At 47.9% G+C, this 15,363-nt stretch overlaps 5 protein-coding genes across 5 annotated transcripts; 3 read left to right on the top strand and 2 right to left on the bottom strand.

The window, feature by feature from the left end:
- Positions 1 to 513: 513 nt before the first annotated feature.
- On the top strand, positions 514 to 3,024 carry M431DRAFT_72363 (hypothetical protein; the record flags this gene model as incomplete). The annotated part of the gene is made up of 4 exons (XM_024922019.1): positions 514 to 693; positions 774 to 1,172; positions 1,234 to 2,473; positions 2,537 to 3,024. 4 exons carry the CDS (start codon positions 514 to 516, stop codon positions 3,022 to 3,024), a joined length of 2,307 nt encoding a protein of 768 aa, XP_024779987.1.
- A 458-nt stretch (positions 3,025 to 3,482) lies between these two features.
- M431DRAFT_489063 (hypothetical protein) lies at positions 3,483 to 4,530 on the top strand (the record flags this gene model as incomplete). Its single annotated transcript, XM_024916637.1, has 2 exons — positions 3,483 to 3,546; positions 3,620 to 4,530. 2 exons carry the CDS (start codon positions 3,483 to 3,485, stop codon positions 4,528 to 4,530), a joined length of 975 nt encoding a protein of 324 aa, XP_024779986.1.
- Positions 4,531 to 5,252: 722 nt separating this feature from the next.
- M431DRAFT_489062 (hypothetical protein) lies at positions 5,253 to 6,038 on the top strand (the record flags this gene model as incomplete). Its single annotated transcript, XM_024916636.1, has 1 exon — positions 5,253 to 6,038. The coding sequence occupies one exon, from the start codon at positions 5,253 to 5,255 to the stop codon at positions 6,036 to 6,038; it is 786 nt and encodes a 261-aa protein (XP_024779985.1).
- Positions 6,039 to 7,253: 1,215 nt separating this feature from the next.
- Positions 7,254 to 9,287, bottom strand: M431DRAFT_103652 (hypothetical protein; the record flags this gene model as incomplete). The annotated part of the gene is made up of 2 exons (XM_024911529.1): positions 8,974 to 9,287; positions 7,254 to 8,920 (listed from the first exon to the last, which is right to left on the bottom strand). The coding sequence occupies exons 1-2, from the start codon at positions 9,134 to 9,136 to the stop codon at positions 7,254 to 7,256; spliced, it is 1,830 nt and encodes a 609-aa protein (XP_024779984.1). The 5' UTR covers positions 9,137 to 9,287.
- Positions 9,288 to 11,556: 2,269 nt separating this feature from the next.
- On the bottom strand, positions 11,557 to 13,566 carry M431DRAFT_73442 (hypothetical protein; the record flags this gene model as incomplete). Its single annotated transcript, XM_024922128.1, has 4 exons — positions 11,557 to 12,446; positions 12,505 to 12,673; positions 12,725 to 12,906; positions 12,975 to 13,566. 4 exons carry the CDS (start codon positions 13,564 to 13,566, stop codon positions 11,557 to 11,559), a joined length of 1,833 nt encoding a protein of 610 aa, XP_024779983.1.
- Positions 13,567 to 15,363: the final 1,797 nt, after the last annotated feature.

Here is a 15,363-nt window from a genome sequence, read left to right as displayed (position 1 = left end):
TGCCACACTACCCAGGATAGCCGATCGTAGATCTGCTTGAATGTCATTTATCCTCAGGAGTTATGGGTGTCTGAGCTTAAATATGGTCAAACACGGCCATTGTTGAACAGCATCATCTCCGAATCACCGAGCTGACGGTCCACAAACGTGCTGCGTGGAGTAGTCAACATAAAAAGTCAACATAAAATCCATCTTCTTATCTGATCCTCACAGCCCGTGCTCGATTTACGAAATAACTCCAGGCAGAGATCTCGGTGTAAGGCGAATTGAAGCTCGATCAATAACGCCTCGTCTGGGAATAGCGCCGGAGAAAGTGACGAGATTTTTTCCACAACTGGAGAGGGTGGAGAAGCGCGGATGACGGAGATGGTCGGTCATTTTGCACGCCACCCAATCACGGCCCACCGGGAATGTATAGAATATCTCCTTGGAACCCTGGACGACCCTTTGCAACCTTGATATGAAGATCAAGAAAGCATTTGAAATCGAGGACAGACTCTGCACCCGCCAAAGATGACAGACGATCCGGAACGGGTGTGTCCGGCTCCGACAATAGCCGATGTCGGCAGTGAGAAAGGCACTGTCCGTTTGGAGGCTCCAGCTGCAAGCTCCAACTCCAATGCCGGGCCTCAGGAGGGACGCACAAGGAAGAAGCGCCTTCAGTTGAGCTGCGGTGAATGCAGGAGGAAAAAGGTAATGCGAAGAAGACTAACTTTCTCAGAGGCGATGGTGTCTTTGATTTTCATTTTCTGACCCAGAACACTCGACAATAGCTCTCCTGTGACAGAGGCCGACCATGCCGCCGCTGCGTGAGGACGGGAAGAGCAGACCAGTGCGAATTCGAAACTAACCCGAGGCCTCTGTTGTTACCAATCAATCATGGCGCTCAGTTGGAGCAAATTAAATCCGACCAGGCCGAGCTTCAGAACCTTCGAACTGAGATTTTCCAGTTGAGGGAACTGCTCTCGAAGCCGACTCCTCAGCAAGGCAGGGATCTCTTTACCGAAGATGTCAATGGCGATGAGATTCCCAAACGAAGTGAAGTGGAGGCCAAAGATGCCATTACCATCAGTCAGAATCCCATCAATACCAACGATGGCCCACCTGATCCAAGAGAGAAATCCCCACGGGGATACTACAGACGACATACCCTGCTGCGATTCTTCTCAGAGGTAAATTTCGTGTCTGGTTCTATCGAAGTAGGAATCTTAAGTCACTAATTTGATGCTATAGATTCCGCAGTTGTTTCCATTCATCAAGGAAATAGCTGATCAATGGCTTAAGCCCTACGGAATCTACATCAAGAAGAATAAGGCTGGCAAAGATGATGGCTGGAGAATGAAGATGGCAGCCCAAGAGCAGCCACTGATAGAAACTCTGTTACCACCAAAAGGTGACACAGATGTGCTAATCGCCATATACCTTGATCACTTTGAGCAGCTCCATCGTGTTGTTCACGTCCCGACATTCAACAGGGAGTATATCAACTTTTGGACTCCTGGTAAGCCGCGATACCCAACGATGGCAGCAATGATATTGTCCATGATTACGGTGTCAATCTGTGCCTCTTCCCACCTTGTGGGCGGTACACCAGTCCCTGCCGCTTACAGGAACATGGCTGAGCAGTGGATTTCTTCAATTAATGACTGGTTAAGATTGCAAAGTACAAAACATCGCAAACTTGTGCACTATCAAGTCGGCTGTTTAATGTACATTGCCAAACGGATGAACATTGTCGGAAAGAAAAGATTCTGGAAAGATACCGGCTCTTTGGTACAAGACGCTATCATGGATGGGTTGAATCGTAACCCTTCCATGGCAGATGCCTTCTTCATAAGGGAGATGAAGAAACGCATCTGGTACACCATTCGCGAGCTGGATCTCCAGAATTCTTTTGAATGTGGCCTGCCCACTCTTCTGAACAGCGTCGAGTGCAATGTCTCAGCGCCCCTCAACCTTGCTGATGAAGATTTTGACGACACTACCAAGCAGACTCCCATGTCAAGATCCTCTGATTACTATACAACGTCTTCTTACCAATTTCATAGCTTCCGCAGCTGGGAGCTCCGCCTTGAGATATCACGACGATTATTCGGATCCGGATTCTTCAGAGCTCTAAGCTACGACGATGTTTTGCGCTACACTCATGAAATCACAAAAGCTATCAATGACCTTCCCCCTTGGAGCAGCAGCAGCAGAAACGACAACAAAGGTGACGCAGGCCTTTTGTTATCGTACTCAATACTGGAGTTTCAGCTCAAAGAATGCCTCTTGGCCATTCACCGGCCATACATCGACAGAGAAGGCGGCGGCTATCCACTTTCGGAGAACATTTGCTACCAGACATCACGAGAAATACTAGTTTCTAGTATCCAGCTTACAAACCTGGGGATTCAAAGCTTGGCACAGCTGCGCGAAGATCTTGCGCTTGCTTCACTCCATATAACGCGCCTTACTCTATTACAACCAGAAGGTTCGTCTTTTTCATCCCGTTGCGAACCATTTCCTTCATAATATCATACTGAATCTCAAATAGGCTCCAGTAGTATCATCATGACCAATGCACTGTCGACTGTCGATTTACTAGAGCAATGCCTCCCCGTTATCGAAGACAAGTACCTACGCTTCTCTGATCCTTGGACCTTTTTCATCATGTGCACAGCCATCATGCTCATTAAGATCCATCTGGGAAAGGAATCTCGACAAAATGCAAAATCATCTTGTGCACGAAGATTTCTGGACTTGTACTACAAGAATGTATGGATGCATCAGCCTGCTGATCTTGCTCAACAGCAGGCGATTACCCAAGATATTGTCAATCAAACCGCTGTAAGTTTCGCATCAACCACGTCTCTTTTCATTCCTCCCTTTTGTACGTCGTTATTTATTACCGACGCAAACTTACGACCACATCCATTACAGGCTTCTAATGCCTGCCCACCACCTCCTCCAGATGCAAGCGCTCTTCCGACTGCAGTGTGGCTCGACAGCAGCTACCCCGATGTAAGTTCAAAATTTCGGTAATAAATATGCCGGCGCTAATCTTCCGATAGGTTGGAAACGATCCTTTCGATCTCGCAGTTGAGTTGGACGTGTGGGAATCCGGATTTCCACTACCGGGTTTCCCGAACTGCTAACCACAAGCCGATGTCGCTGTATCGAGTTTCCGAAATGGAGATTCGCTAATACGGTATGCGAGCCGAGCGCTTCATGGTATCAGAGCCGAGCGCTGCATGTTGGAAATACCCAATGCAACTCTTTTGTTTATCCGCACGTATGATATCGTTCAACTGCAGCGGGCACGGCTGCTATTGGGTTGCGAAATCCACTTCATTGAGTTCCACATGATGCTTCTCCGCACTCTTATGTCCATAATGTATAAATGAATTCGAATGATACTCTTCTCATTTCTATATCAGCTTAATCACAACGCGAACAAGAATTACCTGCGATCTTTGTGCATTGCATTCGAAACTGTATCAATGGCGTTATTCCAGCCGTTTTCCGTCTCTGGAAAAACGGCCATCATAACTGGCGCCGGTTCTGGTTTGTCTCTCATGCTAATTTGGTGATCAAACAACTGAAGGATGCTTTGACTTACCATGCCATTCATTCTTAGGTATCAATCTTGCGTTTGCGGAACTTCTTCTCTCGCGGAACTGCAATGTCGTCTTTGCAGACCTGGAGCTGCGGCCAGAGGCAAAAGATATTATTTCCAAATACCAGAGCGATGGAAAAAGCCAGGCTTCCTTCATCCGGACAGACGTAACCTCGTGGTCCGACCTTTCTAAAATGTTTAGCTTTGCCCTGGAAACCTATGGGGATTTCGACATTGTTTGCCCTGGAGCCGGAGTATACGAGCCTCACTGGTCCAATTTCTGGCATCCGCCCGGGTCCAGCGAAAGCAGGGACGCACTCGAGGAAAATCACTATAAGCTGCTGGATATCAATCTGACGCATCCCATTCGTGCAACACAGATGGCAATATCGCATTGGCTATATCCTCGCCCGCCCGCCAAAGGTTCCAAGTTCAACAGTGCTCCGCCAAAAGTATCACTCAGCAACCCAAAGAGGGTCGTTCACATCTCTTCGGTTGCTGGGCAGATTCCTGTATTTAGAGCCCCGCTGTACGGCGCATCCAAGTTTGGTATTTCTGGCTTCATTCGCTGCCTCACACAGCTAGAGCCTCGATTCGGAGTGCGCGTAAATGGTGTTGCGCCTGGAGTTGTCCGTACTCCTCTTTGGACGGAGCATCCAGAGAAGCTGATGAATGTTGACGCTGCCCAAGATGCGTGGGTGACTCCGCAAGAGGTAGCCCAAGCAATGCTACAATGCGTTGAAGAGAACGAGTATTTTGGGGGAACGATCTTGGAAGTCGGCGCGGGTCATACTAGGAAAGTAAAGGTTTACAACGACCCAGGCCCAAACATGGATCCCTCCGGGGGCATTATTACCAGCAATAGTGCCCTTGGCGATGATGAAGTCATTGACTGGCTGCATGAAGAGGCCATATGGGGAGCTCAAGACTAGGGTTTTGAGCCGTCGCGTATTATGTGTTGATTACACATTCTTCTGTCGCCTAGGGTTCCTGGAGAGATGGAGTTTCAGCCTTGTGGGGAGTAGGCAAGCATACATGTACAAGCAAGGCACATGGCGAACGACTCCTAGAGGCATAACGAATGAGGAACTTGATACAAGCATCTGGAATAAAGGGCATATGCTCTATTCTGTTAGTGCAACTGAGAAACTGTTCGGTTCAGCGTCACAGGCTCCACCCAACAAGATAGTGTGCATGATTCCAAACCCATGAACTCCAAGCGCTTACAGCTGAACCAGGCCCCACGGGCTTGCATATATTACCCGCGATCCCAGAAACCAATTATGCCTCCTATCATGTGGGATTCCAGGTTCGCCCACCCTGGTCGTTGTATCTACGTGCTTATTCGCGACTAAATTTAGGGGCCCTGTGGCGCAGAATACTGGGCGAACATGATATAGTCTGGAATCAGGAGTTGAGTATTTGGCATGTGTTTTGAACTGCGCCAGAAGGTTCCCTATGAGTCGCACCAAACATGAATGCCGACAGGCATAAATAGGGGGAACTTATCCCTCTTGAACGGAAAACCCTAGCTTCATTGTCCTCCATTGAGTCAGTCTTGCAAACCTAACTCGAATGATAACTATCTGTTCACAACCATCTTTGATCCTTTGATTCCTTCGTACAACTTAACAACTCTTTCAACTTAATAACAATGGCTTCCATTCTCCGCAAGCTCTTCCGGCGCAAGAAGCAGCCCCCGCTGGTCTGTGCCGTGAACCTAGATGCCGATGGAAACCCTGTTGGCGAGCATCCCGACCATGTGCACACGGACGCTTGCTTTATCAACTTTGAGCCTCTCGCCATTGCGGAGCTATTCCAGTCGCAGTCGTGCCAGTCATGTCCTCCTGCTCTTCCCGGTATCCATGCCGCTACTGCAGACCCTAATGTGCTCCTCCTGAGCTATCCCGTCACCCTCTTTGACCACACAGGGTGGAAGGACACCTTCTCGAGCCTCACCAACGACGCCCGTCAGCGTGCATACGCCAAACGCTGGAATCGCACGAGCTTGTTTACCCCTCAAGTCGTAGTCAATGGCGTTGCCGACGGCAGTGGCCGAACCAAGGAAGAGATTCAACAAATCATCCAGCAGGGCAGAGAGATCCAGAAGGCTCGCGACTGGCACATCTACGTGGATGCAAACGATACCGAAGTCCGTGTCGACACTGACAAGCAGGAGGCAAACCCACACGAAGTCTCTCTCGTCGTCTATGCCAACACCGACCAGACCGTCAAGGTTGGCAAGGGAGTCAACAAAGGCAAGAAGATTAACCACCGCAATGTCGTGACTTCAGTCACAAAAATTGGTGACTGGGTTGGCGGAAACGCAACTTGGTATCTGCCCACGCCGCGAAGTGCCTTGGCACCTGATCAAGGCGCAGCCATCATCATCACGGACGGTGGTCTTGGAGGACCGATTATTGCTGCGGCCAAGATCTAGAGATGGACATGTCGAGAATAGAAGTTTATGTAGTTTGAGATACCAGAAGAGCTATATGCTCTTATTTGTATTTGGTTCTACTTTTATGCGAGATAATTTTAGCCCCTAATATTGCGTCGGAGCTTTTGTTTTCCTTCGGGACGGCCTGTGAGTTTGTGATTGACTACTGCGTAGTGCTGCAGGTGTACCGAATATCCGGTCCGCTTGCATCCAGATTTGTCATGTATACGAACTGAACTGGCCCAAGGCGATCCGTGAAAGGAAGTTGAGAACGTTGGTACAGAGTTTGTTAATTGCACCATTGGTTTCAGGTCACAGTTCATTGACCTCCTAGGAGTCGTGAGTATATTTGGGCCTTAGGAACATTGACTGTTTTACATGATGAATGGTGGTTCGTACAATGGCTTGCTGCAAAGCTGTGATCGCAGCTGAAGGTCATCTTGAAGTTGTCTACAATACGGGGCATCGACAACTACGGCAAAACAGCTCATAACACCGCCCAACAGTCCGCGATTCTCCGCAACTATAGCAACTGTTGTCGATCAGCATGACAAGTCCAAACTATCGATTCATGAACAGGCTCCATAAGTTGTGATACTATTGAGTTGTCCCAGTTGTTGTGATAAACGAGGTCTTCAGGGGTTTCGTGGAACAACGGGGCTCCCCCGCTATACAAGTGCTTATTTCTTTGCACTTATGCATCCATTACTCAGGATTTGTAACTATTGATCTTCGGCAAATGAACAGAACCAATTCCATGAATGAGAAGCACTCGCCTGTTTGCAAGAGTGGTTTTGAATGAATCTTGACAAGAACTTGTTCTTCTCCAACATACAACTGAGCTATACGTATAATGTATCTGACACGTCTTGCCGAGGCTAATAGACGCATTGTCGTTTGTTCTATGTGGAATACGATGTAAACAAAGTCTCCATAACACCAAGATAGTTGCTTCTAAGCGAGTTTAACGAGAACTGCGACTGTTCATGATGTGGTAAGCTAATCCCCACTGCTTACGTTGACTGAGACATCTACTGCCCTATCCGGTATTACATGTGCCAGCGTGTGCGTATATTCTTAAGCGAATACTTCATCTCCGCGGCCAACGATCCACAGTATCCACTCCAGCTTCTTCATAAGGAAAATGGGGTGGTGAATCAGAATTCCCTAAACTGCATTAGACTAGAGAGCTGCTAGAGTAGTGGCTCAGACGGTCTATATTATCTCGACAGTGTATCCTTGACTCTTTGTAAACTCCAAGAAATCCTCCTCTTCGAGGTTATGTGTGTTTCCAGTGAACGCTTCTCCTATATACGTCCCTTCAATGTCAAAGTTGCTCGTTGAAAAAGCGCCCAATCGAATATACTGGCCTCGTTTGTTCGTTCTTTGAAGTACCAAGCCTCTCATATCTCTTCGACTTTTAAAGGAGCGATAGGCAACATAAAGCAAGAATAATCTGGAAGCACCGCCCCCATCATCTGCCGCGGGCTTATCCCAAACCATTTCAACGCTAGCAGTTTCAGCGCCCTGCTCAACTTTGCACATATGGCCTCGAACACGTAGCCAACAACTTGTGACTCCATCGAACTGACTAGCAGATCTTCGCTGAATACCGCCCAATTCCACCACTGCTATATTTGGGTGCAAGTAATCCATATCGGCAGACTCGACGGCACACGTTAAAGCGGCCCATGACCATGTTGGTGCGATTTGTTCCTGATTCATGTTCTGCAATAACATTGATGGGGCTTCTGTCCGGGGAATCCTGCGCCAAACTAGAGCCAGCGGGAGATGCGCCATCCATATGCCTGCGACGTATTCATCTGGCGACTGCAAACTGAGGATCGAATATCTTTCAGCAAGGGCCGACACTGCAAGTAGTCGATCTCCAGAGAAGCTCAAGGACGTTGCAGAATATTGGCGCACGACGTCATACCAAAGAGCATTCATCGTATCATCTGGCAAAGCAGCTGAGGAAGAGGCGCTCAATATGCCTCTCATATCGCCAGCGGAGGTCGGATCTATAGGCTCCCCCTCGGGTCGAATGTCTGATGCCAAGAGAGAATTGCATTCCCAGAATACCTGATGCTTAGTGAAATGAAGTACTCGAGGTGACAATATCCGCTCTTGCAGGACCCATCCTCGCCTGTTCAATTCACCTTCGTCGGACTCGACCAGTATCTTATTGTGGAAAGCAATCAGGTCAAGAGTTTTATTGACTCCTGGAAGTTGCACACTGAGTTGACATGGAGAAGTCTTCAAGACATCTCTGTTGAATATTAACCCGTCTGCTCCGCTCGTGGAATCAGTAGCCGATATGTTGAGCGACGAGTTGTAGTAGATCTCCCCCATTAGAGCAATCTCTTTTGCTTTCTCGGAATCGTCATCTTGCATGAGGCACATAGAGTCTATCCAGAGATATCGGATTCCCAGGCATCTGGTGACGTACATTGCATGCCTGAAGAGTTTTGCATTGGAAGATTCTAGCAGCTCTAGCGGGATATTGCTGTTCAGAAGAGTCGGCGCCGTCGTCGAGTTGAGTATGATACTTGGCGAATTGCCCCATCGGTGACTCAATGTCATGTATCGTATATCTAGCGGAAGAGATTTGGTCGAAATGATTCGTACAGGCGGCGCTACATCGATATCCAATGCTTGGAATTCCTTGCGTGAGAGTGCTTTGCCAGAGTGAATGTGAGGTGGCTGATCTGGCGACACATCTACCAGTCTAAGCGGCAGCTGTCTCTTTATCGGAGGCCTTGCGCACTGCCTGTGGGCGTTTGTGGTCGATGCGCAAATCTGCATCCAAGCTTGAACTGTTTGTAGAGCTTCAAATGACCAAGTAGTCGGAGTATGATGCATGCTCACAGCTGCTTTGGCACCTAAGGCGAGTCAGTCTCCACCTCTGATTCGGTCTTAGGTAGAGATTCCATACTGATCTGAATCCGCAGATCTTGGACAAAGTCGTACTTGCGTATTTGAAAACCTAGATCAAGCAGCTGGTCGTCTTTGTCTCCCCACATCACCCATTGGATGGGGCTTTGGGGATCATATGCATCCAAGATGTGCGGGAAGACGTGAGCTATTAATGAACACATGTGGCACGATTTTGCATTGCTGTTGGCAATTAGTAGTGAATGGTGCTGCTCGGTGAACTCTATTGAAACATCGTCTGATATGTTGCCATCTTCTGACTCGGAAGTGAGGAGATGGGCCGCATGCTCAAAGAGTCCTTTGCACTGCCCGCACACTTGGTTCAAGGATGATATCATGGCTTGGCTACAGGAAGTATAATTATAATTATTGTGCCTTTCTATTGTTGGTTTGAAGAAGAGGTGAATCGAACAAAATGTACAGGTTCCTGTGGAATAGAGCTGGTAGGTGCAGTTTCATTGTCCCGGCTCATCGAATCTCACCAACCCCGCAGAGAGCTCGAAGGATTCGTATTACCCACAGCTACAATATGCAACTTGAATAGCATCAATAGAAGTTTTTAAAACTAACTCCTTTGACTCTTGTTTCCTCCATCTCACCTTTACTCATGTTGCCACTATATAGATGCAAAGCACCTCCCTGATTGCGATTCTTCATGGCAACCTACATCCTACATCCTCCAACTTACAACAGCACGAGTCTCGGCCACCATTTCCATATACGCGCGAGAAAAGACTACGATAGATGCAAACCACCTCACCAATGTCAACAGCATGATGCTTCTGAGTCATGCCTACAGAGATATCACGAGAAGCACATATACGAAGCCTGCAGCGGTTCTTTTCCTCCCTCATCCATCCAGCTCGGGATCTCGAAAGCCCAAATCGAGATTCTTCAAGAGGGGTGCACGATCCTTGTACCGAAGAATTCTATGCAGCTATACACTATAAGAGTTTCTTCTACCGGGGACACGGTTTCTTATAGCGCGGTGCTCAATTCCTGTAGTGAGTTGCAGTCCGCCAAACTTGGACCAAGCCCAGCAGCCAGGACTGGGAGAATTGCAGTCTCATCAAGCCGAAAGTCGACCATTGTGACTTCAAGATGTGAGAAAATTATCACCATTGTCGCCAAGTTTTGCAGTTTGGATCACGAATCTGGTGTTGTAACCCTCTGATGCTGCCACATTCTGGATGGGATTTGGGTTCATCATGGCAAAGTTGGGCATTGGCAGTTCGATTTTGACCACCTCATCAGGGTTATTTCGCTTGATCGTGGTGTCTGGTGAGCTCAATTATCGCCAATTTGGATGTCTAACCCTGAGTTCGCGATGTTTTCGTCCAAGTTTTTGATGTTTTCATCCCTCGAAATCTCCAGCTCGAGACATAATTTGAACGAAACATGGTCGGTTTGGACCTTGTAGGTTCGAGTTTGGTGCCTCCATCAAGGCGATTTGCTCTCATCTTGGATATTTTTGACGCTGTTCAAGACCAAAATTATCACCAACTGGAGGTTGTCGAGCTCTCCCTTGGTGTTTTCAACGCCCTTTCTTGCGATTGAGTCCAAGTTTTGTGAGTTGTCAACCACCAAAATTATCGCCAACTTAGGTCATCGACATCTTCTTTAGTGTTTTCACCTCCCTTTTCTCGCCATTGAGCCCAGGTTTTCGAGTTGTCGGCTCCCAAAATTATCACCAACTTGACTCTCTTGGTGTTTTCAACTCTTTTTTCTCGCCGTTTAGTCATGATTTTCGTGTTGCCAACTCGATTTTGGAGTCTTGATCAAGGCGATTTGCCTCCATCTCGAATCTTTGTGCAGCCAAATTTCACCAGATTATCACCAACTCCAGTCTTCTCAGCTGCCTTTTTGGTGTTTTCATCCAAAAGATCCCGCCATCGAGTCAAGATTTCCCTACCGTGAGCTCGATCTTGGTGTTTTCATCAAGGCGATTTGTCTCGATCGTGATCTCTTTTGCTCCCAATGATTCCCAACTTTGACCAGATCAGTCTCTTTTTTGGTGTTCTCATCTCGTTATTCTACATTGATCATGATGTTTTTTTTCTTTTCCCATTGTCATTCTGCGCATGACACCCAAATCCATGGTGTTTGCATCTTTCAATTTGATGCCAGCCGTGCGCAGCCTTTCGCCTGGCCCGCCAGATGCTTGGTGTTTGGCCGCCCACTCTGGCACTCGGCTCGACTGTGTGCACCTGGTGACGCCCATTTTCGACCGTCGCATCCCAATTTTTGGTGTTTACGCGCCCGACACTTTGATGACAGCTGCATCTAACCTTTTTTCTGATCCGCCAAATTCTTGGTGTTTTGGCCACCCCACTCTGCCGCTTTGCTCGACTTTGCACAGCTGTTGACGCCCGTGATCAACCACTGCACCCCATCTCTTGGTGTGTCCACGCATTCATAAAAATTAACGGTTGCTAGTATTTTCTTTTGTCAATAGCTACTAGAAGCATCTCATCAGATAGCTAAGTATCGCATCTTCAATAAAAAGTATACTTGTTGATCTGTCTTGATGCTTGCATAGAACTCAGCTCACACTTTAAATAGTAACATAGGCCGTACACCCATCTCAATGTAAACCCAATTCAACACCCAAAATCTGCAATGCCAGCAGCTTCGCCGGAAGTCGTGAAAAGACGAGCGGAGCAGCACACATCCAGAAACGCTCATGGCCCGAGGGCCTCCAATTGCCAATCCACTCCCCTTCCTCGTCATATTCAAAGGGCTTCCCTAGTTTGCTGAAAACTTTCTCGCCCATAAGATCTCTAACAGCTGCAGCAGCACCTTGATAGCCAGTCGCCATGATGATGTGATCCGCGGGCAATGTAGTTCCGTTGCTCATGACAATCGAGTTTTCCGTGATCCGCTCTATAGGCCCAGTCTGAAGCGCAATCTTCTTCTCTGCCACAAGCGTCATGCAGCCAGTGTCGTTAACGTACGGATGTTTCCTCTCCGCGACAATACCAATCAAGCCCGTACCGTTAGGCCCAGAAGTAAATTGGAAGCCAAGGGCCGTCATTTTCTGGAGCAACTCCTCATCTTCCTTCAACATCGCCTGCGCGAGCGAAGTGCCCCTCGTCATCCGGATGGGCATCGGGTATGCCCACATGATCATGTCCATCTCATGCTCAGGCAATAGAGGTTTATGCCAGTAAGCCGTCATAAACCCGTGTTTCACCAGCGAATCACGGCGGAAGAAGTAGGAAGGCCCACGCTGAATCATGGTGACCTCTGCCCCGTTTTCCCAGCTTCCTTGCGCGATATCTATGGCGGAGTTACCCATGCCAACAACAACAATCTTCTCCCCGGGCCCTGCTACGGCCGCCTCTCCAGCTAGGGCGGAGTGAATGACGCCAGTCCCATTCTTACTTTTGAAGCTGGCTAGGCCGGGTATGTTTGGAAGCCTTGGCTGACCATCCAGACCACTAGCTGCTACAATGTGATTTGTGCGAAACGTGCCTTTTCAAAGGTGAGTAATGGGAGGTTCTAAGTGGAAAGAAATACAACGCAAACTTACGTATCTCGGCGTTGCCACTGGCCGTGCCTCGTTCAATCGTCACCGTCCATTGCTTACTCGATGGATCGTAATCAGATGACTTCAGGGTGCTGTCTGTCCAGACATTCAAGTCCAGCAACTTGGCATAGCTCTCGAGAAAGTCTCCCATCTTTTCTTTTGGGGCAAATAACTGTCGTTGTAGTTAGTATGAGCGAAGAAAAGGAAGAGCAGGGATTCCTACAGGCCAAGTCTCTGGATACTTCATGTAAGGCAAACTCTCTGCATATACGGGATCATGAAGCACCAATTTACCGTATCTCTGGCGCCAATTATCTCCTACTCGAGGGTTCTTGTCTATGACGAGAGCGCGGATGCCCATGTGAGTCAGGTGGGCCGCAACCGTTAGTCCGGTATGGCCAGCTCCTGACAGATGATGAGTCTCGATTCAGCTCGCAAGCTTAGCAGTATGAGCTTATTTGTATTAGACTCACCGATGATAACAACAGCAGGCTCTTTATCTTTCATCTCACGCTCCGTAGCTCTAACCTCTGAAAAGTTCCGTCTCCCCGGCTCGTACCCATAGCGCAAATTCTCGGGTCTGCGAGGACCACACTTTGCTTCATATCCTTTAATCTCTTCAAGAAGCGTGCTGAAGGAGTAAGCTTTCCAAGAGCCATCTTCATCACGTCCAAGCTGTAGCATGCCAGTGCCTATCCTATCAGAGCTGAGTTCCAGCTCTAGGAACACGATAATACCAAAGATGGGTCCATCGGGAGGCAAGGCCGCATGAATGGGGAAATCTCGGGGCTGATGAGCCGGATTATCATCGAGACGCACTGCTTTTAGATTTTGCAGCCGATTTTCTTCTGCCAGATAGTTTGCGATACCTTCGGGACTGGTCAAAGTACGGAAATCCCAAGAGAGGCATACAAGATCTCTCCAGTAGCTGTTGTCAAGGAACAACTTTCTAATCTTTGGCTCTAGATCCTTTCCTGAAATGTTTTGCTGGTCTGTCGTCTTGAGAAGTTCTGAAACGCCATCAATCCACTCAGAGACAATCTCTTTGATGCGTACAGGGTCCATTATGGGTCGAGCCGACCCCGCAGGCCGCGGGGGTGCTAAAGCTGTTCGAGTTGCCATTGCAATATGCTACAATTGAGAAGTTTCAGGTTGGAGAAGTAGTAAACAGGCTGAGATCTCGAGATTCGATCGCTGCGGCCTTGGAAGCTATTTAAAAAATTATTTATTATAAGCCGTTGTTATGTTTTCTACCTAAGCTGGCCGTCACATCACTGACTTTAGCCTCTACTGTACTGTCAGCTAGTTGCAGGTCAGCAGGTTGCAGTGCCTCGGCAATCTCCTCCATTGTGGAGAATACACTCCTGTGAGGAGTAAACGAGGCCTCCTAGAGTGTGCGATAGCTATCACTTTTGTAGCGCTGACATAAGCTGGTGGCCATTGAAGCTAATCTTGAGATATCCGTATGGTATAATATGAGAGTTTTGGCGGATACGTTGGAGTGAGAGACAAGCAGAGGTGAGTGTAACTCCAACGTGGGACGAAGAATTGAATGAAGTGGGTGGAAAAGATGAATCAGCACTCTAATAGATGTATTACCTCGGTTCAATGGGAACTATGACCCCTCTTGGGAAAGAGTTGTTATGTCCATAAGCATCATGGCGTGTGAGATCTAAGATGGCGGCTGATGCTGCCAATTGCTCTGGGAATTGAAGTAAATTGATAAGTAATCGAAAAATCATGCACGTAACTGAGCTGATGTACTCAGTACGCAGAAATAGACGTTGCGACTACCCGGTAGAGAGAATGATAATGGCTCTTTGGGCAAATTGACGGGCTGATGATATGGCCGAAGCTCGACTTCTTTCCCCAAATTCGGCAACAATTTGCGGGAATTGAGCCAGCAATCTTCTCGGCCGTATCATTTGTACGGCCCAAAAGACCATTGTAGTGCATTTTGGCGGCTGCATCAAGAGTGCTGTTCAATGCAGGGAATGCTTTGGCCAGGTAAATGACTTTATTAGCTCGCCAACACTGGCCGTCTCGTAGGCAATTTGTCTTTCAATTGGCTTGCCCAAGACTTGGGCATCTCTGAGGGATGCCAACTAATTGCGAATCTGATAGATCACTATGGACTGATAGATTGATAAGCTCAAGAGCGCAAGTCTGGAAGGGCAAACGGTGCACTTACAACATACCTCTTGCCAAAGAGTCGGCATATGTCCACGTTGAGTATAAGCTCTCTGCTATTCTCGGCGCTCCCCTCGACTACTTGAATGCCATGATTGGGCCTCCAAGCTTTCTGGCCGCAGATGCCGCTAGAAATGGAGGTCCTGGTGCTTAGGGGCGGCTGATGTGAGAAGATGAACAAATTAGATATCGGCATTTTATGTAGGCTTTGCTTTTGTTAGAGTGATAGATATGGCTGCATTCCTCTTTCATAGCTCGTTAACCCGGTATTATTCCCGGGAGGAGTGAGATATTAGGTACTGATTGTTTGTAAGTGTTGGATCAACAGAGGGTTCTTGAGTGAGATGAGTTCCATGTCCGAAGTCATGTCCGAAGTTCCGTGTCCGAAGCTAGCCAAATCCTACGCCGTAGAAGGTCTCGGAATGCGTCGTCTACTATCGATAAACAGCGAAGTTTTATCGCCCTATTGTCCAGAGCGAAGGCTTATTCGGAACCAGAACCTCTCGTAAGCAGGTTCTCCAGCACAACTCAAAAGCAGCAAAATATCCCTATCGAGTAGCTGGATACTCTTTTTGTTCTTAGGCAAGTCATTGGACGCAACTCAAAATGCTGGAACCGATGGGAGTGGAATGGTCTATTCGTAAATCTATCGTGGGTATCATAGTATATCAC

This window comes from Trichoderma harzianum (assembly GCF_003025095.1).
Source record: "Trichoderma harzianum CBS 226.95 unplaced genomic scaffold M431scaffold_1, whole genome shotgun sequence".
Lineage (NCBI taxonomy): Eukaryota > Fungi > Ascomycota > Sordariomycetes > Hypocreales > Hypocreaceae > Trichoderma > Trichoderma harzianum.
This window is presented reverse-complemented; position numbering and strand designations above follow the sequence as displayed.